This window comes from Limanda limanda, chromosome 19, assembly GCF_963576545.1.
Source record: "Limanda limanda chromosome 19, fLimLim1.1, whole genome shotgun sequence".
In the NCBI taxonomy this organism is placed as follows: Eukaryota; Metazoa; Chordata; class Actinopteri; order Pleuronectiformes; family Pleuronectidae; genus Limanda; species Limanda limanda.
Window position 1 is genome coordinate 13,149,029 of NC_083654.1, and position 27,063 is coordinate 13,176,091.

Here is a 27,063-nt window from a genome sequence, read left to right on the forward strand (position 1 = left end):
TTACGAATCAGAAACTTGTCCATAGTTGTGTTTGTTTGCTGATACAGTGTGTGTGAAGTTAATACAGTTCTAATCCACCAATCTCTTGATTGGTGGATCAGGAACGAAACAGAATTGAATTGTTTGTGTCAGTCCAGCCCCTTGTATTTCGCCACTGAGGGAGCTTTCACTAACCAGTGACAGGTCGGCTGTGTTTTAAAAAATAATAATATATATATATTTTTTTTTTTTCTCCGTCTGTGACATCGCGCCCCCCCTGGAGAGTGTTCGCGCCCCCCAACCACTGCTGTAAGCCATCAAAACGTACTCAGGTGAAAGGTTCAAAGGTCATCCCTGAGGAGCAGGAGCCATCCACAATTTTCCCACTGACATAATGTTACTCCCGAGGTCAAGACCTTTACATGATGTCTTTGCTTTTGTCCAACGACATAGTTTACATTTCATCTTGCTCCAAGCACAGGCCCTCTTGGCCCTTTTGAGGTCCAAGCTGTATTAAATCTGTCAAATATGTTCTAAGTGGTATTTAATGGCCAGATATGGTAAAAATATGTATGTTTGCTTTATACACAATCATATGTTTGAACAGAGTTCATATATTAGGGTTAGGGTTAGATGAATGTCCACCATGTTTTTTGTTTTCACGAAGAGAGAGAAGCGCATAGGTCACGTGTCCCCAGCCTCCTGAGTCACGGTTAAGTGGAATTCATACGCATTCTAGTGCATTACTTTTCGTAGCATTTCCTAAGAAATTTTGCTAAACACAGGCCCAGCTTAAACGCCTTAAGTATATTTGGTTACGCCTAAACTGTGTTTGTCTTCTCCCGGATATCCTTGTCGTGCTCTGTTATACAAACAGTAAGAATGAATTTTTAACAATACCCTATTTGCACTTCAGTTTTTTTTACATTGGTTGCTTTGCAAATTGTTTTGCTTAAAGTTGTTATTGGATTTGCACTGCATATACCTGCATTTAAAATATACAATTATTTTTGCTATAAAAATAATAATATGGATGATTCTAGTCCTGTGTATGGCTCATATAGTTGTGATTAAACTTCTTAAGTTTGGGAATGGCTGATCTAGAGGAAGTAAAACTCTTAACAAAGTTTCTAAAGGTGAACCTGCGGAGGGATCGTTTCCAGAACAGCCTGCTCGACCCCGGTCGACCAAGGCAGCCCGACCAACATCCAGACTTTTAGGGTCTCGTGCTGCCCCCCCCCCCCCGACGGCAAACACGCCGCCGGACCTGCACATTTCCTCTCACATCTCCTGAGGCAGCGGGCAAGCGAGTGAGCGAGAGAGATTTGCACCGTGTGTAGAGGCGCACCTCCGCTGCTATAGTAACGAGCCAGTTTTGAGAATATACAAATAGAAAGTACAGAGATTTGTGTTCAAATGTAGAGAGTAATAGTTAAAAGTCGTCAGGAAAATCAGTAGTACAGATATGTGAAAAATCTACTTAAGTACAGTAACAAAGTATTTCTACTTCGCTACTTTCCACCACTGCTATTTACCACTTGGGCCACTATAGGTTCCTATCCAGATTAGAACTTGCTCAGAGCACCACATGTTTGGCAAAAAAGGCCCAAATTCGTAAAAAATGCAGATATTAGCTGATATATGTATTGGAGTAAACGTGAAAAGAAGACAAAAAATAAATCCACTTAAAGTAAGGAACTGTGGAAAATGTTCTTTAGTACAGTAAGTAATTAAATGTACTTAAATCCCACCACTGTGGCACTGTTATAATGCAATAAAATAAATAAAGTATAACATAGAAAACAAAGAGCAGAGCTCTCCTGGACGTTCCAAAGCTTAACAGTTATTGAAAATTAGTGATGAATTATTTTCCTCCCTCTAATTTACATTTTTTTTAGAGTGTTTGGTGATTCTGGGGCAAACACTTCTGATACACACTCGTTGGTTGACTATCATGTTTAAATCATTATTTATTTATTTACAGCATGTAACCATCAGAGTTCTTATTGGGGAGATCCAAGCAGTAGGGAGATGTTATTTATTCATAGCACTAACAACAATTAAACCACTTTATGAGATCATTAGGAGTCACAGCAGAGATCCAAATATGATCTATTCTATTTCATGTATTTCATTAAAAGTATTTTGGCCTTCTTTATAAACTATCTGTAGGTTGTGACAGTGTCCACTAGGCAGCAGATGAGCAAGTCAGTCTGCTGTGCTCAGTCATTTATTAGCTGTTGTCATGTCTGTGTGAAGTACTGTTTAATTACAGCAATGCTGTTTGCATGTTGGAAAAACACAAAGTTCACAATACAAGAGAGGAAACATTAAAGAATTTGTAATCGTAACATTTTCGATGTGTCAACTTGTGTTGGCAGTTGTTTACCTGGTGTGAATGAGAAGACGTTAACCACAATGTGACATATCTGCCCTCGTGATGTCGTTTCTAAAGCTGCGTATGACCAATAATATCACACCAACAGTGCAGACACCCTCTCTGAAGAGTATAAAAGAACGCAGCCTGCCCACCTGTCTCCTTCAAACTCTCATTCTCATCCAACACTGCAGATCATCTCCAACCCCTCGTCCTGCTCCTGTGACAGAGAGAGAGAGACGCCAACATGATCCTGCTCCTCCTTCTGTTCGCCCTGACCCTGGGTGCTGTGTCTCCTTCAGATGGACCTGAGGTCAAGCTGCAGCAAGGACACTGTGAGATGGCCTGGTTCAAATTCAACAACCGCTACTACAAGTATGTGGCCAGACAGATGACCTATGCTAAGGCAGAACTCAACTGTTTGTCAGAGGGAGCCAACCTGGTGTCTATCCACAGTCTGGATGAACATGATTTCGTCCAAACACTGATCGAGAAGTTTGACCATGCCAATGGAAGAACTTGGATTGGACTCAGCGACCTCCAAGAAGAAGGCAGCTGGATGTGGTCTGATGGTTGTCCGGCTAGATTTTTCCTTTGGTCCAGAACAGAGCCAAACAACAGTGGAGGACGTGAAGACTGTGTTGAAAAGAACCGTCACCCAGATAAGAAATGGAATGATCAGCCTTGTAGCGAACGTATTCCCTCTGTTTGTGCATCTCGCATAATGTGTCCTCAGTGATTGTTAAGTCTGATTTAACCTAGTCACTGATCACCAGATGCTTGTTGATGTGAAATAGTGCTCAGCAATAAAGATACAAATGCAAACTCCTCTGTTTTTTCTCCCTTACTTTTCGTACCTGTTGGATTGTGATGAACCCAGTGGTCGATTGAAGGAACAGCCTTAAAACAGATAACTCATATTAACGCTGTGGATGATTTTTAAAGATTAAATTAAATAGAAAGTTAATAGAGTTAATAGAGTTATAGAGGAACTAATTGTTCACTAAATATCAACAACTGTTTAGTTTTGGAACGTCCAGGAGAGCTCTGCTCTTTGTTTTTCTATGTTCTTAGATTTTATACATATTGATTGCACTATAACAGTCAGTGCCACAGTGTTTTGTTTATTTTAAAGTAATCAATAATGAGTGGTCCATGGTCCAATCAGAGTTGGCACGAAACATTACACTGGTGAAGAAGCATTTTGCGAAATCCAGCTAACAAACAGATAAACTGCAATGAGAAAAGACAAACTATCTGTCAATGATCCATCTGATATCAGTGCCATTTAAATACCAGTGAGTTCAATGTTCCATTTGCCCTTTCTGGGAAGCTGCTGAGATCACCGGGCACTAGCAGCTGCCACAGATCTACAGATATGATAACTACTTTAATCCTTGTGTAACGGGATCAATTCTTGGTGACGTTTTATACTTCTAGTGGAGTGATTTTCCTCGTATGGGATGTTTTAATTTTCCTGACGGGAAGGCGATGCTCATAGGTTGCGGGGAGGCGGCAGAGTTTATTTAGGGACGCCGTAGCGCTCCCCCTCTCCCTCTCTCTCTCTCCCCACTGCCTTTCATTTCTCTCCTTTTAATCTGTTATTTATATCAAGTCCATGCCAGTCCTTCAACCTTTGCACATGTCACTGTCTTTTAAATGATTCGGACCTATTGAATAAATTGTATATTTCTGAAATCTCCGCCTCCCGTCCTGGTTATTCTGGATAGATGTGGTGAACCAAATTGACAAATTAACTGTAATCTGTAAACCATTTTAAAACACTACATTTGTACTGCGCTTTTCCTTTGGAAATTCTTGACTCACTTTGATACAGTTAGAGGCTTCATAATAGATCCAGTTAAAAATTACAAATTTTCTAAAAAAGTAAGAAAATTAGTTTGTCCAGCAGTTTAGATTCATGAATCAAACATCTTAATATAAAAACTTTATCATCTCCTTTTATTTTCACTTAGGTTTTAATTTGACAAGCCCAAAATGCTTGATAACACTGTCTTCAATGGATCCAGTTGAGTAGAAGATTCTTTCTTTTACTTACTCATGTTCCTTAGAACTGTGCAAATCAGTTTTCTGATTTAAGGAGTAGGACATCAAAATTAATATATTTAAAACCTACCTGTCGATTTACACTTAATAACACAAGGGATCCACAGAATTCTGAATATTTTGGTGTTGTCTATGGAGTTTCTTATAGTGTAAGTGTTAAAAAAGAAAACAAAGATGGACCAAATACATTCCTCTAAAACAGCTTCCCACCTCAGCCATGTTCTTTTTGGGAGCTTCAGAGCTTGATATCATTGGACATTTCAGTAATATACAACCACAATGTGAGTGAAGGTAGGTGAAATTAACCACCCGCTCACCTGGATGTCACATAAAACCTATAGTTTATTTATTTTCAGTAAAATGTTCATATAGTAAAACCAAGCTTTAGAAAAGACGTGTAGCTCCAGCTATCTGAAGGGTTAGGGGTCACGAGGGGGAGATGTATTGCTTCATTGTTGACTCTTTTTGTTTCCATTTACAACAGATAAGTAATAACAACATAACAACTGTAGGCGTATATTTACACAGACATTATTACAATAGTACAAAGCCTTCAATGTGTCCTGTCTTGTATTGTGAACTTTGCGTTTTTCTTTTAACATGCAAACAGAATTTAATCATTGTCTATTATTTTACACAGGTATGACAATGAAAAAATACTGAATACAACCTCCTGTGGTTTTCTCGAACGTCATCCCACCAACTTGCTTCTCTGCTGCCCTCAAGTGGCCATAAAGCACAACACATATTTTTATATTCCAGCAGTGAAGCTTCAAACCCAACCACACCTTTTTGATCTGATGTGTTTGCACATGTTAAACCTCAGGCACATAAACATGCAAACAGAATTTAAACATTCTTTAAAAAATGTTTTACACAGTTATGACAATGACAAAATACTGAATACAACCTCCTGTGTGGTCAACACACCAACTTGCTCCTCTGCTGCCCTCAAGTGGCCATAAAACACAACACATACTTTTACCTTCCCGCAGTGCAGCTTCAAACCCACACACACCTTTTTGATCTGATGTGTGTGCACATAACCCTTTTTTTTTAACTTTCAAATACATAAATAAACAATATATGACAATAAATAACTCATTCAGCACAATTATTCTGCTCTGTGGACGAGGTGGAGCAGAGTTGTGCCTGTGCACGTGTGTGTGTGTCATGGTTAATAGTAAATATGACGACCAAAAGGCCTCTCTATCGTGAGGAACACCCCACACATCAAAAGGGTGAAGGCACCACACCAACACAAACATTTATCAGAGAAGTAATTGATTTTTTAGAAAAGAAAGACAAACTAATGAAAGGAACATATGTTAAATATCAATCAGATGCATAATGCTAAGATGCAAACGCACACACTCACAGTGCTGGGGAAAGAAATTACATTCCTTGTAGTTTCAGGAGCAACACATTTAGTCATCAAGAGTGATGTGTTTGACGCACATCCTAAAATGAGCGGACGATTTGTTAGATTTTTTGGGGTTTCAGGAAACACCGTGGTTGAAAAATTCACGACTCCCTTAATATGTAATAGCACCACAGAAAAATCCAAGTGTTCATTTTTGCTATCCTCATGTTGTCCAATTAATTTGATGGGATGAGATGCAATGTGTCTTTTTCTCGTTTCCACCCCATCAGGAGTCGTAGTGGTCCGAACGGCTGATCTGGATCCACCACAGATTTACACAAGCTTGAATCCAGGTCCATCCTTCAGCAGGATCAAAGTTCTTGATCAGGGCTTTGACAAAATTCTCTTCATTCAGACTGTGGATAGACACCAGGTTGGCTCCCTGTGACAAATAGTAGAGCTCTGCATCAGCCCAGGTCATCTGTGTGGCCACGTACTTGTAGCAGCAGTTGTTGAAGCTGAACCAGAACATAGGACAGTTTCCACGCTGCAGCTTGACCTCAGGTCCATCTGAAGGAGACACAGCACCCAGGGTCAGGGCGAACAGAAGGAGGAGCAGGATCATGTTGGCGTCTCTCTCCTCTCTCTGTTTGTCTCTTGAGCAGGACGAGGGGTTGGAGATGATCTGCAGTGTTGGATGAGAATGAGAGTTTGAAGGAGACAGGTGGGCAGGCTGCGTTCTTGTATACTCTTCAGAGAGGGTATCTGCACTGTTGATGTGATGTTATTGGTCAATTGCACTTGGCAAACACTGTTTTATACACAGCTGCCCGATAAAAGTGTTTTCTTATTTTATTGCACTATAACAGTGCCACAGTGGTGGGATGTAAAAAAGTACATTTACTTACTTACTGTACTAAAGAACATTTTCCATGTGTCCTTACTTTAAGTGGATTCATTTTTGTCTACTTTTCACTTTTACTCCAATACATATATCAGCTAATATCTGCACTTTCTACTGTGGGCCTTTTTCAATTAAAGCAATGCTGTTTTCATGTTGGAAAAAACACAAAGTTCACAATACAAGACTGGACACATTAAAAACTTTGTAATCGTAACATTGTCGATGTGTCAACTTGTGTTTGGCAGTTGTTTACCTGGCGTGAATGAAAAAACGTCAACCACAAAGTGACATATCTGCCCTCGTGTCGTCTTTTCTAAAGTATGTTTTATGAGGTCAAAAGGTTGAACTGTAAAATCATGTGAAAACTTATGTGACATCCAGGTGAGCTGTTGGTTTTTCTGACTCGTTTCCAGAGAAAACACTTTTATCGGGCAGCTGTGAATAAAACAGTGTTTGCTTAGTGCATTTGACCAATAACATCACATCAACAGTGCAGATACCCTCTCTGAAGCGTATAAAAGAACGCAGCCTGCCCACCTGTCTCCTTCAAACTCTCATTCTCATCCAACACTGCAGATCATCGCCAACCCCTCGTCCTGCTCAAGAGACAAACAGAGAGAGGAGAGAGACGCCAACATGATCCTGCTCCTCCTTTGTATAAAGATACAAATGCACACTTCTATGTTTGTACTCATTTCACCCACTTACTTTTCATACCTGTTGTCAGGTATTTGTTGTTTGTTAATTTTAACAATTCCAATGTTATTGTTAAAACCAATGACAAATAAACAAACACATTTTAAGTTAAAATTTAAATTTTTCCACCAACACTGGTTTATTCGTTCAGTATCATCTCAAGGACACTTGTGTGATCATAAGGACCTTTGTGCATTGCTCAAACATTTGTGAATGCATGAACATTTTTAATGCATTTAATTAAACCCCTGATAGACCTCAGTGTGATGTGGGTGGGAGCAGAATGAAGGCTTTCAGTCTCTCAATGACACAGGATTTACTGTCAAGTTTAACGTTTCCAACAGGTTTACATGAACACTAAGATCAAGTCCTCCATGATGTCACTTTCTCTATCTCAAACTCAGGGCTCTGTGAGAAAAACCACAGACATGGCATGATTGTGAAATTTCATTAATGTATCTGCTCTGAGAAGATTAATAAAAGGTACTGGATCAATTTTCTTTGAAAAGTAGATGTAGATTAAAAAAAGTAAAAGAGCAGGGTATGATTCTTATAAGTACAAATAACAGGAGGAGGAGGAGGAGGAGGAGGAGGAGGATGACGATGACGATGACGATGATAATGACGATGACGATGACGATGACGATGACGATGACGATGATTCAAATTAAAAGAGGGTAGTGAGAGTGAATGCAGACAGAGGGCAGAATGGATTGGATGACTCGAAAAATGAAGCATGAAACGAAACGGCTGCTTTTATTTGACCTAAACATTATTGGAAAATCACTGGGTCGGTGGTGGAAGCAAACTGCACATAACATGACGAAGTTGAAATTATATTTATCTGAAGTGCCCGAAACCAAGAGGAGCCACTGCTTTTGCTCCTGATGACTTCAGAGAAGAGGTGGGAATAAGGAGGAGACTGTTTCAATGTTGAATACTAAATAAGATCTAAAGAGTTTTAAAAGTTTCTGTAAAACAGGATATTTTGGGATGTGTCAAGAGCTGCTTCTGTCTCACTGGAGCTGATTCCAGCTGGCATGAACAAAGAGTGTGTGTGTGTGTGGTTTAGAACTATACGGAACAGCAAAATCTGTAGTGGAATAGATAGAAGATGGATTTCTAAGTTTTAAGGAGGTCAAAAGGTTTAACTGAAAATCATGCGAAAACGTATGTGACATCCAGGTGAGCTGTTGTTGTTTTTTTTGCCTCGTTTCCAGAGAAAACACTTTTATCGGGCAGCTGTGTATAAAACAAAGTGTTTGCCAAGTGCATTTGACCAATAACATCACATCAACAGTGCAGACACCCTCTCTGAAGAGTATAAAAGAACGCAGCCTGCCCACCTGTCTCCTTCAAACTCTCAGTCTCATCCAACAGTGCAGATCATCTCCAACCCCTCGTCCTGCTCCTGTGAGAGAGAGAGAGACGCCAACACCCTGGGTGCTGTGTCTCCTTCAGGTGAACCTGAGGTCAAGCTGCAGTGTGGAAACTGTCCCATGTTCTGGTTCAGCTTCAACAACCGCTGCTACAAGTACGTGGCCACAGCGATGACCTGGGCAGATTGAGGGCTCTATTGTGTGAAAGAGGGAGCCAACCTGGTGTCTATCCACAGTCTTGATGAAGAGAATTTCGTTAAAGCCCTGATGAAGAACTTTGATCCTGCTGAAGGATGGACCTGGATTCAAGCTTGTGTAAATCTGTGGTGGATCCAGATCAGCCATTCGGACCACTAAGACTCCTGATGGGATGGAATCAAGAGAAATGCCCAAAAGACACATCGCATCTCTATATTATTTAAGACATGATGTATTATGTGCAATACTTTACTTTGAATGTTTGTAAGTTATGAAAACATGTCTGTACCTGGAGTCAGTGTTGAAGTGATGACTCTGGTTGGCTCCAGTTGTCTCATGTTGGACAGTCAACACAAATAAACAGATACAGAAAGTCATACATGTGCCATGTTAACTCCTTAACAGACTTTTACATGGTAAAAATAAGTTTATTACTTCAAAGTTCATCAGATTATAATCATTTCAGTTTAGGAAATAGGTGGTGGGTAAGATTAACGATGTAAAAAACTGAATATAGTACTACTATAAATACTCACGTTTCAGTTGATCACAGTAAATCTGTTTCTGCAGAAAAATAATCTGTGTAACGTAGTTAAGTCAAATGTGTTGGCGAGTGAAATAACTTTACATTCAATTAGAGAGCTTATTCTCCAAACACACTCATCCTCATAAACTAACGCTTCTCTCTGCTACCGCAGTAAAGTGAGCCGTCATCTGGGAAGCCAGCCGCCCCCGCTGTTTTTTTTTGCGCGTCTACTTGTGGCTTTACGGTAAAACAGCATGGTTGGGTGAAACGGCCCAAAATTAAGAAAAACACAACTTTATTTTATTGTATTCATAATGTCACCATATTTGGAAGCTGATTATTAATAGACCCTCATCTAACAAGATACTCAAAATAATGAGGTTTAACACGAGTATTCAATTCAGATTGTTTCATTAGAAATTCAGTTTTCTGCAGTGCACAGAATACAATCCTCTCTGTGTGTCTTTATGTGGATAATAAATTACTTTCCAAATGATTAGGCCCCTCTCTGGTCTGGATTTCAGTGTTCCTACAGTGACACCTAGTGGCAAAGACTAGGCATTACTGCTTTTTACCACAGAGAACCACTAACATCAACGTTTGAGCAGCACATTTCATACAGTTAATAATAATGTGTGGGCTGAAATTCAAATATCTAAATAATCCAAGTAATATAAGAGAAGGATAAGTGAAGCACACGCCTCAGGCTCCCAGTGGTCGTGGCCCCTGAGCCAGAACCAGCGGAACGTCAGTCAAATGACCCCAAAGAGACGCTAAAGATGATACAGGGACACAAACGACTCTTTAATTCTTTGTCGTCTTGCTCCTAATGAAGCTGTGGGTGGCCTTTAACAGGTCTGTGCCCAGGGGCCCAATGAAGCTGGAAGTAGGGGTACTGGAGGGGCTGCATCACCACCTACTGGCAAGGAGCTGTAAGTGCAAGGAAAAGAAAGTGGACTAAACAAATCAGTTGACAAACTTTCACACAAGTAGCTGAGGTTCTGTCATTCTTTTAAGCTGGTTACATTTCACTGGTAACTACTGTGGTGCTGATCTGATCTTGGATAACATTGGGTCAAAAATATCACAGAAACAGATCTCTTCTTACTTTAACTCTCACAAATTCATGGTTTTTTTTATATAAAATGTTGCTGTCTATTTGAACTAACACAGAAATCATGTGTATTTGATGTGAGGTTTATATTTGTGTTTTCTCTCAGCACCCCCCATCTCTACTCTCTACTCTTCTCCTCTCATCTCATGACTATATACCAACCCATCGTCCATCCCTTTACTGGCTTTACCCCATGCACGGACTTTATCACTACATATTCTTATATATTTATATATGTATATATTTTTGTTGTTTTATATATAGATATATATTTTTTTATTGTACTTTCCACTCCAGCAGCACAAGAACACTTCCCTACTGGACACTGACACAATCACATCATTGCATTCCATTCCTGTATCTGTATATATATTCTCCGTATGTGGTGTGGTGTTTAAGTGTTAACTGTATAAGCTACTGGATGTTCTAAATTTCCCTCGGGATTAATAAAGTATCTATCTATCTATCTATCTATCTATCTATCTATCTATCTATCTATCTATCTATCTATCTATCTATCTATCTATCTATCTATCTATCTATCTATCTATCTATCTATCTATCTATCTATCTATCTATCTATCTATCTATCTATCTATCTATCTATCTATCTTTGACTGACCTCCAGGGGTTGGTTGTTTTGTTATGTGTACAAGTACAAGCTGCAATATACAATAAAATCCAGATCAAATATTAATACATGTCTATATTTTTAAACCACATTCCACCACAGTGTGCTGATGCGCAGTGTTCAGCTCCAGAGCCCCGCCCGGGCCCGGGGCCATGTGAGCGAGGGGCGGAGCCATGTCAGCGAGGGGGCGGGTGCGCGCCGCGGAGCTCCTCCCCTCTCCAGCGTGCCGTCACCGGGGCTGCCGGACCGGAGCAACTGGGCAACCACCGACCATCCGCCGCTGGTTGCTCCTCCGCGCTGGGAGCAAAGACTCGGAGTTCCCACCTCCACCCGGCCGATCGACATGGCCTCCGACGGCATGGACGAGCGCTCCCCGCTGCTGTCGGGCCCCAACTCCGGGAACGTGACCCCCACTGCGCCCCCCTACCTGCAGGACGCGAGCCCCCGAGGTAAACACACGACAGGTCCCCCGGCCGCCGCCTGCATGCTGAATCATATCTGCGGCGTGTCGGGTTCGTGCGTAAAATTAAACTGCAGCTGCAGCGCAAGGCGAGGGGCATCGGCGGAGGAGTCTGTCTGCAGCCGGAGAAAAAGGTGGAGCTTCCCCCCCCTGTGAGAAGTGGAGCAGTGGGTTAGAGAGGAGTGGAGGAGGAGGAGGCCTACAATAATAACTCAGCTTTTCTACTGCAGAGCTGCCTCCATCACGACCCGCCGGAGCCTGCAATGCTTCCCCAGATATATCACAAATATAGATCACAGCAGTCGTGATGTGGAGCTGCAGGGCCTCTGTGCATGTCTGGGTTTTATTTTGGTGGGTTGTTGAGTGACGGGAGGAGAATTGACCCACTGCAGGAAGAGGCTGGGGCGAGCAGGCTTTTGTCCCAGCTGCAAATCTAAAACATCCAGATGTGCCCTTTGTTTTTGGGGCTGAATCAATTGCACGACATGAGTGAAATGCTTTTTGTTCAATGGAAGCTGTCAATGTGCTGATCCGCACGACTACAGGACTGTAAGCAACACATTTGCTCCTAAAGGCCTCTTGAGTATTCTGAAGAACTGGGTGTAAACTCCCAGTGTCCACTTAGTAAACAGCTGAATGTAGGTTACAGTGTCATAAATCTTAATCATGATCATAAATCCCCCCCGAACCAGGAGGTCTGGAAGCTGCAGCCATGCAGGAACGACCTTTGCTCTGAATTTATTCTCATCAAATTCTGCATTTATTTATTTTTTATCCGGAGACATACATGCTCTCACATGCTGTTTGTTTTTACTGGAGGCTTCGGTTGAGAAAAGTTCCCAGTTTGTACAAAAACATCCACCTCTGACTCTCATGTCAGAGGATTTGATGTCTTGTTTTAGCGGATTTCTTCTTTTAGAATTAAAACTAACACAAGGATGGCTTCCACACTCCCGAGGACATTTCTCTCTCCACCTGTTCATGGCCCATGTAAACATTTCCTCTCTCAGATTGTCCTGCTGCACGCGTGTGAATGGATTCAGTGACCGTGTAATAGTCCTTACAGAGCGTTTCAGGACAAACAGTTCATGCCGAGCAAACAAAATGCAGAAAAATCAACATTTTGTTTAATCTCACAGAATTTATACGTCGCCGCCGGATAAATCTGGACTCTAATGACCTGCAAACTGATAAAGCCTCTTTTAGGCTGTAAAACAATACACACGTTTAAAAGAAAGAAGAAGCTTGAACTGATGCCAGAATGTTTCATGGCCTAGTTTCTGTCTCCACTGTCTGGATTGAAGCTAATTCGAGTTTCTTTGGTTCGACAAACCTGTCAATTAGTAAAATGGATTAATTTGAGCTGACGTTGCCTAAACAGAGATGTTTTCCTAAAACACGATAACCATGATGATAAGATGCTTCTAGTGAATACAAGCTTTGATTAAAATGGAATCAAAGCAGCTTTTTGTGAAGTTGCACTACAAACTTTGCTGTGTTTGATTCCTTTAGATTCAGATCCTTCTACCTGATGACTTTTTCTCTACAGTCAGACTTTATTCAGCAGTAACAGGCTGTGATTCACGCTCTGCTGTGTTTTCCTCCAGTGTGCACAGTGCTGTGCTGGTTAGGGGCCAGTGGCGTTTGCTGAGTCAAGGCACTAAGCTCGGATTTTGTCGCCATTCTTGCTTAATTGTTTTCAACAGAAGCCCTTTCGAGGCTCAATCCAATCATAACACGATAACACATTTTAAATTCAAAATAGAAAAACAGAGGCTCTTCAAGGTGCCAGTCAATAGTCTGTAAAATGTCCCTCTTGATGTGCTGCAGTGACAGGAGACCTCGCAGGTAAAGAATAAGTCTGGTGATATTTTAAAACTCTTAAAAACACATCACAAGCCGAAGCCATTTTCAGTCGTACACTCCTGATAGTCTCCTGACAATCGGGTCTAGATATTTCCTGGAGTTTACCTTTCACATATGAAGAACGTAGCAGGAGAATGTCCTATTGAGACGTGTTCACGACAACAGGAAAATGTCCTTAACTACAGGTGAGGGGCGGTGTCTTGGTGGAACAGGGGTCGGCAGGACATGACGTTCGAAATCCGCTGTGGAAATCACATGCTTTTGTTTAGAGCACATCGACACCGGCTTCAGCCCTTATCACCAAAAGCTCTGGAATCGCAATGTATTTGGAATTTGACATCTTCCATGATGTCTTTATCCTGAGATATATATATATTTTTTACATGTGTCGCGTGTTAGAAACGTCATCAACACGTCCACCTGCTCTCTGTTAATTTTCTAGAACATTTTCCTGCTGCCAGGAAAAAACTCCAACATGAAAATGTCCACGGCATCTGACTGAGACATTTCCGTTCTCACATACATACATTATTCATGTCACGGCCACACGAAGCAGAAACACACATGGCTCAAGCGGCTGTATAGTGGTGGTCGTAGTAAAGCGTCTTCTCGTCTTACCGCCGGCTCCAAGGACAGCTGGTGAAAACCTCTAGCTGCCATATTCTGTTTCAGACGAGCATCAGGACGACTCCAGTTGTAAAAAAACACTGGTGGTGCCTGATAACACAGATAGAGAGAAGTGCTGAGGACGTGTGGATCTGAACTTTATATCATACTAATATATAAGATTTCAAAGTTTTAGAAGAGATCTGATAGTCTTTTAAGTTCTGGACTAACATAATGTAGAAGAGGATGACTCATCTGGGTTTTGAAGCTGCACCATGTGTCGCCTGTTCGGTATACAAGTGTCAAATCTTTGTTGGGCTCTGGTTTATTTGTTTGGCCTGTTGGGGAATATTCCACAGTCTGTCTTCAAGTATGAAGCATCAGATGAGAATGGACGTCAATATATTTTTTTTAATGGTATTTTATCAGTAAATGCAGTAAATCTTTTTCTTAGATAATATGATGAATATAGTTAGAAACCTGCAGTCACACACATTTCATATGGTTTTCTTTGTAAATCAGTCACGTTTGGTTATTTGAAGTAGTAGTTTCTATATATGTATATAAAAACTATTTTCTACAATTACTGGACATTTTTGATGGCTAGTTGCCTCAACCTAGGAGGTCATGTTTTCACCTGCGTTAGTCTTTGTTAGCTGCTGGATTACACAAAAACTATTCAACTGATTTCATTGAGATTTTGTCGAGGGGCAGGGCAGGAAGAGACCAATAAGTGTTGGTGTGGCTCCGGATTAGGGGGCAGATTCAGGATTTGTTTTCACTTTCTCTAACCTTGTGAGTCAGGGCACCTTTTGTTGATTTCTCAGAGAATAATTCACGGATCTTGATGACAAAAATCAGGGACTGATATCAATTAATTTCAGATCCAGTTATTTTAAATGTGATTTCGTAAAGGGACTGTTGGGCCTTAGCAGAGGAATGTTCTCTACTTAGTGCCTGGTTAGTTTTACTCTGAAGTTTCCATGTTTTGACAACAAGTCCTTCAGCCTAATGTGTGCAAGTGTTTCTGGTGTCAGCTTCTTAAACATGAGTGTGTTTTCTCTGTTTCAAATGAAAATATTTGAATTTTAATAAAAAATTCCCCCGTATCTGTTATGGCAGATTGTGATTAGACGATTTTAATAGTTAATCTATAAACTGTGTTAGTTTTACTAGGAATGGAGAAACTGTCAGCGTGGCTCTTTTTGTTTTTATATCCTCACAATGGGAAATATGCTTTGATACTGTAGTAAAGTTAGTGACTGGGGAAAGTCCTTGTATTAAGTTGATTAGAACACATGGAATGTAGACCAATTACAGCAGGTTACTGTGGGATTAAACAGTACAGAGTTCACTCCAGTGGCTACTGTGGTTGGTTCACAGTGGTTCTTTCAGACATGAAGAGAAAATCTTCAAGTCGGTGAAGGTCGGACATTTGATCGAGTTGATTGCACTTGTGTTTGGACCATTAGACACAAATCATTGGTCCTGGCTTTTCAAAGCTTCTTAACGAATATGGTCGGTAGTTTTATTAGACTCATTAGCTGAGATGTTTTAACTTAGCAGAACATCCAGCTGATCAGTCAACTGAACAAATCAATAAAAAAACAAATGAACCTCAAATATTAGATTATAGCATATTTATACACAGTTAGGCAGCGGGTGCATTTATTATCACTTTGGAATCTAAAAGGGTTCATTGTTTCTCTTTAAAACATTCAGAGGGAAGCATTGCCCCTGACAAGCAGAGAGGAGTCACATGTTGAGCAATCCGAGCTGTACACAGACTGTCATGGGTTCACATACAGTGAGAGCAGGAGTTAAGCTGAAAGAACCAGGGATGAGGAAAGAGCCCTGCGGTCGCTGTGCAATGTCCACACACAAGTCAGGATTGTAAGATGCTGTCAATGCTTTCAGGCCAGGATATAGTTGGTTGTAAGAGTAAATAAGTGAGTCATTAAATAACATTTGTGTCAAACAGTTTGTGGCTTTGATTCAAAAATATGTTACTGCTAAGAACTGAAAGTCGTGTAATTCTTAGTTCTTAGACTTTGTTTTGGCTCGTAGGACCAGAATGAGAAAGTTGATCTTACATTTCTGTTTGTGTTATCCTTATGATGATTGTGTAGTTTATTTCAAATCTGCTCTCAACATAAGCCAAATGTGTGTAGTGTCTGTAAAATGTGAGTGGTCCAAATATTGTATAGAGAGCCCAACAGATATGGATGAAAAAATAAATATTTGGGCAATGATATCGAGTGATAAATATATATTCAAAAAAATTGGCACAGATTCCTAAGATGTAGTTTTCAAAGAAATGTAAATTAGTTTTTGTATATCAGTGTAAATATTAACTTTATTGTAAATAACTGTCAAGAAAAAGAGAACATAGACGAGGATTTGAATTAAGAAAATGAACATATTTTCTAAAATGTAAAATATTAAGATAAATTGTTTACTCTGTTAAATAAAAGTCGTATACTGGAAAATCATAAAAGCTGATACGATGTCTGTGAAAGGCTCATATCGGCCGTGATTATTGGCCAACAACGGATCAATCTATGAGGCTGTAATGGATGAATTATTTCATAGCTGTATGAGCATGTATTCATGTATATCCTGTTTTCTGTTTTTAATTTATTGAACTAAAAGATCAGAAATTAAGTTTGAATGAGTCACGGTGTGTTTATGATGGAAAAGAAAGTTGCATGATATGTTGTCGTCAGTTTTTGGACGACAAAAGCTGCATCTTGAGTCCCTGAGCCTGTTTCTCTACAAAACCTAACAATGACTTGTTTTCTATCAGAGCTACTGTTTTCTATCACATGATACAAAACCTGCAGCTCTTAGTTCGTGATGTTTTTTTCCAGACGCATGAGATTAACACCTGGCTGTGTGTTGTCTGCTTTGCCCTCCTCTCAAAGCCGAACTACCTCCTCCCTACACAGCCATCGCCAGCCCAGACGCCGGCGGGGTGCCTGTCATCAACTGCCGCGTGTGCGAGTCGCTTATCAACCTGGACGGGAAGCTGCATCAGCACGTGGTCAAGTGCACGGTCTGCAATGAGGCTTCGGTAAGTGGAGGCCGCTGACAGCTTTACGAAGTTAATGTGAGGACGAGTGTCGATATCATGGAGTTGAAGCAGTCGGTTGAGTACAGACACTTTGTCATCTGCTTAATTTGAGCTGCCTGTCGTCCCTTTCCTCTCCTGACCTGGTATACGTGTGTGTTAACTTCTGATTTATTGTGCAGCATCAATTTGTGTGATACAACCTGATTTGTCAGTAAAAACAAGAGTAAGCGTTTCCCTTGTAGACCTCTTGCTTGACTGTTTCTCACCTTTGCAATGTCGACCATTAGATGTTGGTACACACATCTGTCATATCTGCCACACCTCTCTGCCCGTCCTGTGATGAATTCTCCAAATGGCCTGAATGAGTCATCTATGACTCAGTAACACAGTTATGTCAAAGAGCTATTAGAGCAGGGAGAATGAATGGCTGTGATCACAACCTGCTGGTGCTACTGTTTCCACAGTCTGATATTTGTGATGCTAATGCATCAGCGAAGCCACATAAGATCACATAATACCAGTCTTGACTAAAGCAGTGCACAGTGGACAGGGTCTGGTCTTCAGTAGTACTTAGTGTGACCTAAGCCATTTTCGACATGAGCTCCAGAAAATGTCTAGAAATTGGGTCTGGTCATCTTCCAGAGTTTAACTTTCTTATGTGGAGAACGCAGCAGGAGATTGTTCGTTTCAGATGTGTTCACAACGATAGGAACATCTCTGGAGTGTTCAGCTGATGTGTGGGGCCTCAGTAAAACATGTAGGAGGCAGGACTTGATGTTTAAATTCCACCAAAAGCTCTTGAATCTCGTCGTCCTAAATTGACATCTTCTTCGCCATATTTTATGTGTATGACACCTTTTTTTCATCCTGACATATTTGTATTCTTTTTGTTTGTATTTTTCAGTTTAGTGTGTCAAGTGTTAGTCTGTGTGGTCTGTGAATCTTTTGGATATGATTCTCACATAGGCTCATTTGGACATTCTCTGGAGTTTTATTAGGGGCCTGGCAGGAAAAACATATCTCTCTGGATAATTTCAAGAGATTATTTAGGGTTCAGTGCAGGTCTGAAAGCTGATGGGTCAAAGCTGTGGTACCTCTTAAGTATTTTAAATCAACTTCTCTTCCCTGGCTTTTTGTATCATGCTTTTGGTTTCCAGGGAGCTGAGTTTTATACTGTTTGTTTTCTTCCAGCCCATCAAGAACCCCCCCACAGGGAAGAAGTATGTTAGGTGTCCCTGCAACTGCCTGCTCATCTGTAAAGACACGTCCAGGAGGATAGGATGTCCTCGGCCAAACTGGTAGGTCACAGCAGAAACATTCCTCCTCTTACCTCGCATTCCCATAGTAGAAACATGGTCAACATCTATGATGCAAATCAATCCATTTCTATAGTTTTAGGACATCAGAAACTTTTATAACCCTGCCCTGGCTTGTGTTGAATCCGACAGCAGACGCATTATAAACCTGAGCCCGGTGATGGTCATCCCAGAGGAGCAGCCCGCTCAGCCGGCGCTGCCCATCCAGCCTCAGGGGATGAGGGTGGTCTGCGGTCACTGTGGCAACACCTTCCTGGTACGTAAAACTGCCGAGACGGCAATTTAACGACTCACTGAGTTGATCAGGCCGGATTTTTTTTGCTGTGCTGTTGTCGGTACGTGCAGATGAATAATCATATTAACATGTTGCTTGATGGAACGTCATTAGATTTTACTGTATATTTAAAGAGCTGGTATCCGAGAAAAGCTTATTTAAATCAGTCTCAAGCACAAGTACAAGCTTTTAATCTGTAAAGCAATTTTTTATCTGTTGAAATGATGTTTTACACTCTGTCTGGCAGAATGTTGTGACTGCAAGAGGCTGTCATCCAGTTTCTTCATGTTCCCTTAACTTATGTCTGGCTCATAAAAGGTCTAACGTACGACTTTAGTGCAGCGTTGTCATGTCATGTCACAAGAGATCATCCTGCCCCCCCCGTGCCGAGGATACTCAGACTGTTACTAAACATCTTGCATAATGATGAAAAAAGGGAAACGCAGAACGTAGGAGAGGATGATGACATTGACTCACATGTCCGAGTCGGTGGTATCGAACCTCTTAACGTGTGCAAACTGTGGCCTGTCGGCGTCTGTAGGGCAGTGAGGACGCCAGGTCATCCCAGCCAATGTCTGTTCTGCCCAGCGATGGCTCCCCCCCGGCACACCAACAGGTTGAGAGAGCTGCTCATACCGGGGATCGTATTAACAAACAGCCTAACACTGCTCCAACGCAATCTGTGGCCTAATTTAAACTAGTGGTGACGTGACCTTTTACACATCTGGCTCTGAACAGACAGTTTGATATTTGAATGCATAAAACTGTCTTAAATTTAGAAGAGGTTATTTAAAAGGAGACATTGTGTGTTTTCAGTGTTTCTTTCCTCTGGTTTGTTATATAGGTCTATTTAATATATTTACAAGTGGTAAAGGCAGCTCATGAAGCTCTTTAACAACCCATCAGATATCTCTGCATCATAATCATGTAATAAGCAGAAAGTTATGTCTGAACATTAGAGCATGTAAACCTTCTGAAGTAAAAAAAACAAATGATACATATGAACCTGAGTATGAGCAAAATATGTCTCTTTTAAGATATCTTTCCTTCCCTGAAGCCAGATGTGAAATGTAACATATTTAACATGTGTCAATATTGTCTTATCCTGCTTATCTTTGATGGGATGAACATTTTTGTAACACTTCTTTTTTACCTACAGAGCTGTAAATGGAACAACCACAACTAACTTTACACAATTGATTGACATGTAGTCATAGAGTTTTCCCTCGATAATTTTTTTCTAATACAGGAATAATAAACACATTTCAAGTTCCAAACCATCCTAAGATAATCACATTGATCCCAGTATCAAACTCCTTTGATTGTTCTTAAAGCAGAGTATGACAGCAGTGTGTTCATGTGTGCTCATGTGTGTTCTTGTGTGTTCTTTAATGCTGCGTCTGAACAGTGTGTATCTTCTTTGTCTCCTCACAGTGGATGGAGCTTCGGTTTAACACACTCGCCAAGTGTCCCCACTGCAAAAAAATGTGAGTCCATCAATCCTCCGTTCAACACACGTCACACAGGGGCCGCAGTGAAACATCATTACATACTTTTACACATTACTCGATTGTTGTGATGAGACAATTTTATCTGCACTTATTTTCTCTTGTCTTATTCTAATTGGGGATATTCTTTATTAAATATAACTAAATATGTTATAAAAATGAGTTTATAATTTAAGCTAGTGGAGGAATTTAATGATCACAGAAGATGTGTTCGCAAGTCAAAGCTCATAAACCTCAAATAATGCATGTATGTATATATATTTATTTTTACTTCTGAACATTTTCAAATTCTATGCAGTACACTTTTAGACTTTTGGCCCATTTTTGTTTGTGGTTTCCGTTTATTTCTGTGTGACCTGAAAATGATTTAACAGACTCTTGAAACTTGTTGAAGTTCATCATTTTAGTTGCCTTTTACTATGTTATAATTCAATTTTAAACAAATACTTAGATAGATAGATAGATAGATAGATTACTTTATTAATCCTCAGAGGCAAATCAAATCAAATGTTCACTGTACACTATTTTCATATGGTGCAGAAAAGTCAATAATATATAAAAACTTTCTTAAATTCAGTAAGTATGGATGAAGTGAGTTCTGATGTAAACTAAAGGGATTTGCAGTAGAAGGGTTTAAACATGCAGAATCCCTGGTTTGATTGGTTAAACCCTGAATTACAGGCTGAGTGTTGTGAGTCATAAAACTAGAAAAACACAGTCACTGTTATTTCAGAAAGAACTTGTTTGTTTGTTTAGCATCTTGTCCGTTGAGTTTGGGCAGTAGACTTTCAGTGGGGATTGCAGGGGGGGGGTTAATCTTCAACATTTGATCTTAATCTTGTTTGGGGCAGTTAATTACCACCAATTATGTTATATGTTAGAGGAACCAGATTGCTTTAAAACAGTTTTGTATAACTCAGTTTGAATTTTTATTCCACTGCTTACTTTATGGATAAACTCACTGCAGTCAGACGTTGGGGTTTAGAGGTCTGGATATTTCTAGCTCTTGGAAGGAAAGGGGAGGGTATGAGGGCTAATCTCTAAGTGTGACGGGAATTAAAGGTCCCATCGTATGAAAATGCCACTTTTGTAGTGCTTCTACACGTTAATTTGGGTATCTGGCATGTCTACCGTCCCAAAAACTCTGGAAAAAAAACAACTCCCGCGATTTGTTGTGTTTCCTCTATGTCAGAAACTATGCGCTAGAGTGCGTCCTATGGGATTATAGGCCTCTCCTACGTCACTTCTCGCCATACCCCCCCCCCCCCCCCCCCCCCCGGAGGGGGGCTGGGGCTTAGCTGGGGAGCTAACCAGCCAGGGAGCTGGGTGAGAGGCGGAGGAAACAGAGCCTGCGGTCGGGGTGATTTACCTTCCACAGCTCCCTCCTCAGCGTGTGTCTGTCTGTCTGTCTGTCTGTCTGTCTGTCTGTCTGTCTGTGCGCTCAGAATATAAGCCCTGTATGAATAAATATACACATACAATTATATACTGTATACACACATCAAATGCATGTATTTAAATAAATGGATACAGAAATATATGTTTAGGACAGTGACTTAAAATGATTTTAACAACCTTATATATGCTAAGGGGGGATTTAAGACGTGAAAGTGGATGTGTCTGTGTGTGAGTGACAGGGGGGCGGGGCGGTGAGGGGGGGCGGGGGGGGGGGGCGGGGGACTCAAAACAGGTCAATCTGAGGAGGGCTGTTTAGACAGGGTAAAAAGAGTGCTGTTTTAAATTATCCTTGTGGTATTTTGACCAAATTTTTTTACAGACATTTCATTAAGACCCCAAGGAACCATATCAGCTGTGGTGAAATGGGCATACGATGGGACCTTTAAAGCTTGGCCTAAGTTCATTTCATAGTAATGTGGTGGTGTTGGGGTCACAAGGTTGAGCAGTGGGTGGGTGGGTGTTGCAAAATGTACAGTACGCAGGGTAAACAGGGATCACAGTAACGAACTGCAGCCAAAATACGTTGTCATTGTCTCTTCTCATCTCTACATCTATGTAATTCTGTTCATTTCATTTTGTATGTTGACAGTATATTTATATCTCCACCCTTGTCTTTGTCTCTACTGATGTCCCCCTATCTTCAACTCCTGTCACAGTATTTGTTATCGATTCCATGCACATGCAGGAAATGTTCCCAGCTGTCATGAATTTATTGGACACCCAATATAAAGTGGTGTTGCACTTTACATAGCAAACAAAGAACCTTGTTTCCTCTTCTGAACTTCACAAAAACATACCAAAGGTCATATTTTTGTTATCAGGCTCAGGTCAGGTTTGATCAATGATCACAAAAAACGAAAATGTCTATGGAGCTTTGTTAGTTTCCTCTCGAGCTCGGTCAGGTTCTGACAGACAATTTCCCCGAGTCACATTCTACCCTGAACCTAATAATGAACTAGGAACTCATGATATTTTCTCACTATATATCTTCCTGTGCAGAATCTTTTATCGTTTATATCGTGTCAGCATCAGTCTCCATGTCTTTTACTCACCCTCTGCTTCTTGCTTTATTCTTTATCGGTGCCTTTAACTCCATTTAAACTGTCTCTCCTGTACAATACAAGTCAAAAACAATGGTGGTTGAGGTGTCATGAGAGGATAATTTATGCTCATAAAGAACTGATACCTCTGGTTTGGTAGCTGCTTTGCAAAGGAACCCCCCCCAAGTGGACTGGTTGTTTAATGAAAATAGTAATGATCTTCAGTTGCTAAAACCTGGGATTGTAAAAGATTGAAGTTGTTACTGTTTTCAAACAGTGAGCCGAACAAAGTGGCAAAAGGTGGAAGTTGGAGAGAGAGGTAAGATGGTCAGGTGACCCGGCGCCCCTAAACCATCGGAATACCGGCCATTCCTGAAGAGCGCTCTGAGTCCCATCACATGAGAGGCATGTGAGAGCACATGGGTGGGGAGGGGGGGGGGGGAATAAAGTAATGTTGAAAGAAAAAGAAAGTGCCGCCAGTGCATGTGTTCGCGATGGAGACTGTATGGAGCTGCTCATGTGACCAGCCTGCGGTGCCTTCGTGCGTAATATCGTCGGGTGATGTGGAGTGAGATCACTGGGAGGAAGAGGGAGTCAGACGTGTTTAAGAAATCGTTTCTTCTTCACTACAAACGGTTTCAATAATCCTAACAAACAGAACATTTCAACAACGCAGCGTTTGGATTATTAAGTTGTTTTAAAATCATATTAGGGTTCATTTCAAGTGATTCTTATTATATCCTCATAAAAGTGAAATGATATCTAGCATGTTTCCTCCTCTCTTCACATACTGACCCTGTTTCTTCTTTTCTTTCTCTACCTGCAGATCCTCTGTTGGTAGTGCGCTCCCTAGGAGGCGCTGCTGTGCTTACATAACCATAGGAATGATCTGCATTTTCATTGGCGTGGGTTTAACAGTGAGTATGGCTTTATCCTCTCTGTGTAATTGTATGTATTTTCTCAGCACAGTGGTTGAGATATGGACTGAGCACCAGCATAGAGCTGCAGGGCTAAACAAAGAAACAGCTTAGCTGAGCTGAAAAACCTGTTATTATTAACAGTTCAGAAAATATACACAATTGTAGATGGATGGATAAAAGTAGCAGAAGTCGTGTAATGTTTTTGTACTTCTGTTCTCATGATATTACATAAATACACAATTATGCTTTGGCCCATTAATCCACTGAATCGTTCAGTAAACAGTAACTCTACTTTGCACCAGCAACCACATATTGTTCAGTGTCCACAGTTTACCAGACTTTCACAATGTGTTATAATCATATTAGAAACATAATTACTCCATAATAATCTCAAGGGATTATTCTCTCTCATATTTTAACTAGATTTAATGAGCTTGTTTCAGTATGCTATTGTTTTATCGATTCACTCGCTTACTTCTGAATCTTCCATCAAATATAAGAAGTCTTTGACTTCATAGTTTCTTTCTGTTTTGTAGAAGGATCAAGTCAAAGCAAAAATCCTTGATCTGCCCATTTATCTGAATCTGCTTCAAAATGTACTGTGCTCTTCCTCGGTCAGGCCCACCCTCCACAAACTTTTTGGGAAATCAGTTCATCCAATTTTTTTTCGATTTGTAAATGTTAACATTGACCTTGCCTGTGTAGACTGACATTACTTCATTTGCTGAAGAAATAAAACCTTCATCCTCTTCTCCAGGTGGGTACTCGGGACTTTGCCAGTCGTTACAACGCCACCTACGTGTCCTGGGCATTCGCCTACTTGCTGGGCCTCATCTGTCTGATACGAGCCTGCTACTGGGGAGCAATCAAAGTGAGCTACCCGGAGAACAGCTTCGCCTAGGATGGGCACGGCTCAGCACGGCTCAGCACGGCCCTGCACGGCCGGAGGAACAAACCCCAGTATTTAGGTTCAGATCTGAAAGCGGTCATGTTCAGTGGAGTGGAACGTCTGCAGAGCGCGTCGAAGAAGTGGTAGTGTGTGTGTGTGTATGTGTGTGTGGGTGTGTGTGTGTGTGTTGGGAGATGTATCCCGTTGCATTTGAGTCTTGGAATGTTTTTAACTCGCTGAACAAACCTTTGGTACGTCGATCGACCTCCTCCTGCTCCACACAGACTCAAATCCTGCCCTGGTTTTGCAGAATCCTCCAAAAATACAGAATCAAGATAAAAACTGTTCCATTTTGTTGTTGAAAGCAAAATGAACTGGCAGGATTTGGTCTTTCTGGAGTGTTTTTAGTCAGTTGCTCAGCAGCCTGCTGAACTGACGGTACCCTCTTGATTTCTTTTGTTTCTGACCAGACCAAAATGAGAACAGTTTGCCCATTGCACTAAGATTATATGCAATTGTATGTGTTGTTTTGCTGATAGTTAAAACTCCAGCTACAGTAAGCTGCATACTCCTAGTGTCTCGTAAACATTTACCTTGCCTGTGTACGCTGACATGGTATTGCTACATGATTTTAACTCTCGAAATGATCGACTTTTAAAAAGAAATCGCCCTTAAATATCCATGCGTGCCAACTTTGCTGCCCAGTGTTAGTGGAGAAGAGCATCAGATCAACACGAGCTTGTTTATTTGTTTGTGCCACGCAGCTTTGAACCTCACTACAGCAATAACCCTCCTACTTGAGTTGCTTTCGGCCTCCGTCGCTGCATCCTTCACTGCGAGTATCGTTGCCTTCTCACTGGTAAAAAACTGTGAGAGTCAAACTTGCATGTTGATTTTGTTTTTCAGTTACAGAGTGTGTGTATTTCTTCCGTTTCAGTGCGGTAGCTGACGCGTACAATGTTCCCGTCTTTGCTCTTTCTGCGTTAGAATGTAAACCCTCCTCTTCCTTCTCCTCTTCCTCCTCCTCTTCCTCCTCGCAGCTTATATGCGTCTCTCCGACCTCCAGTGAACTCTAGTGCTATAGCTAGCATCGCTGTACATTGAAATCAGCACCCTGTCTCTTGACCTTTTACCAGTGGGCACAGCTCCAACTTCTAACCTTGTTTTGAATGTGATGATGATGATGATGATGATGATGATGATGATGATGATGATGATGAAGCAGAAAATAATATAACAAATACTCTTTGTACATAGATCAAATTCAGGACTTTAAAAAGTGTAGTGCCAGGCGGAAGGATACGGTGGCTTGTGGGTCTTTTTAAAAATGATAATTTATCAATAAAATGAAAAAAATGCTTGTATTGGTCTGTTTCTTGGTTGGATGTTATTTGTTTTGGACTGATTTGTTTTGCTGCAGCTTCAACATTGAAACGCTGCTTAGTGCTCACACATTAATAATGGATCCTGAGTGTAGTCTTCCCCTCTTGCTTCTGCTGACGTCTTCACTCCGGCTTCTCTGTGTATCATTTGCTAAATGATGCAGATCCCGTGTCATGAATAAATTATTGTTTTAATTTACATTAATTGTCATTAAATAAAATAAAATCTAATTAAGAAGCACATAAATATTTATATTCATATATCCTCTGTAATATAATGAAAGATCAGATCAGTCCACACAATCTTAACACACTTTATTTCAGTGTCTTACATGATGGAAGTCTGCTCATTCATCTCGTTTTTCTCATGTAGAGCAAAACATAATCAATATCTTATCAGTTTTGGATGAGTTTTATAAACCTAACCCTCAAACTGTTACATGAGTCACGATTTCAAATACTAAAGAGTAATTTCTTAAAAAGAACCATCCCTGTTCTTTAAGTCTCATCTTAAAATTAGTTTTATTTTAATTTGATTATTACAGACTTACTAATTAAAAGGCCCTTAAAGTGTATATATTCTTAATCAATTATTTAGTTCCAAAAAGAGGTCCCGAATGAAAATGTAGCCTAGATTTGTGCAAAACAACAGATGCAGTTATCTTTGACACTTTCTATTTCTGTACTTTCTTGCGCTCTTCTTACTGGTTTGAAATAGATGAGGCTCAGTTCGATAAAAGAGGATGTGACGTTCTTCACTGCACCAGTCACAGCAATATTTTCCTTCCTTTTATTTATTTTTGGTGACCTATTTTCATACCTATATTTGCAGACAGTAAATGATGGAAGAGAAAAATTGGAAATGACAAAGCACGCTGTAGGGACACAGAGAGGAATCTGCAGGTCTCGGTCGTCACCCTTCCCAAGTTTTGCAATTTCTTGGATTTAAAGTGATGAAAGTTGTGGGGTTGTTAAAATATGCTGTCAATCAAGTCTGTTTGAACCGAATCCACATGGTTCTTGTTTCAGTTGTGACA

General features: G+C 40.6%; 2 protein-coding genes across 2 annotated transcripts; both read left to right on the forward strand.

The window, feature by feature from the left end:
* Nucleotides 1–2,513: 2,513 nt before the first annotated feature.
* Nucleotides 2,514–3,184, forward strand: LOC133025797 (lactose-binding lectin l-2-like). Its single transcript, XM_061092548.1, has one exon. It carries the CDS (start codon nucleotides 2,604–2,606, stop codon nucleotides 3,093–3,095), a length of 492 nt encoding a protein of 163 aa, XP_060948531.1. The 5' UTR covers nucleotides 2,514–2,603; the 3' UTR covers nucleotides 3,096–3,184.
* Nucleotides 3,185–11,480: 8,296 nt separating this feature from the next.
* On the forward strand, nucleotides 11,481–25,994 carry pip4p2 (phosphatidylinositol-4,5-bisphosphate 4-phosphatase 2). Its single transcript, XM_061092844.1, has 7 exons — nucleotides 11,481–11,683; nucleotides 17,091–17,239; nucleotides 18,431–18,537; nucleotides 18,688–18,811; nucleotides 20,264–20,316; nucleotides 23,662–23,752; nucleotides 24,513–25,994. Exons 1-7 carry the CDS (start codon nucleotides 11,578–11,580, stop codon nucleotides 24,654–24,656), a joined length of 774 nt encoding a protein of 257 aa, XP_060948827.1. The 5' UTR covers nucleotides 11,481–11,577; the 3' UTR covers nucleotides 24,657–25,994.
* The last annotated feature ends 1,069 nt before the right edge of the window (nucleotides 25,995–27,063 follow it).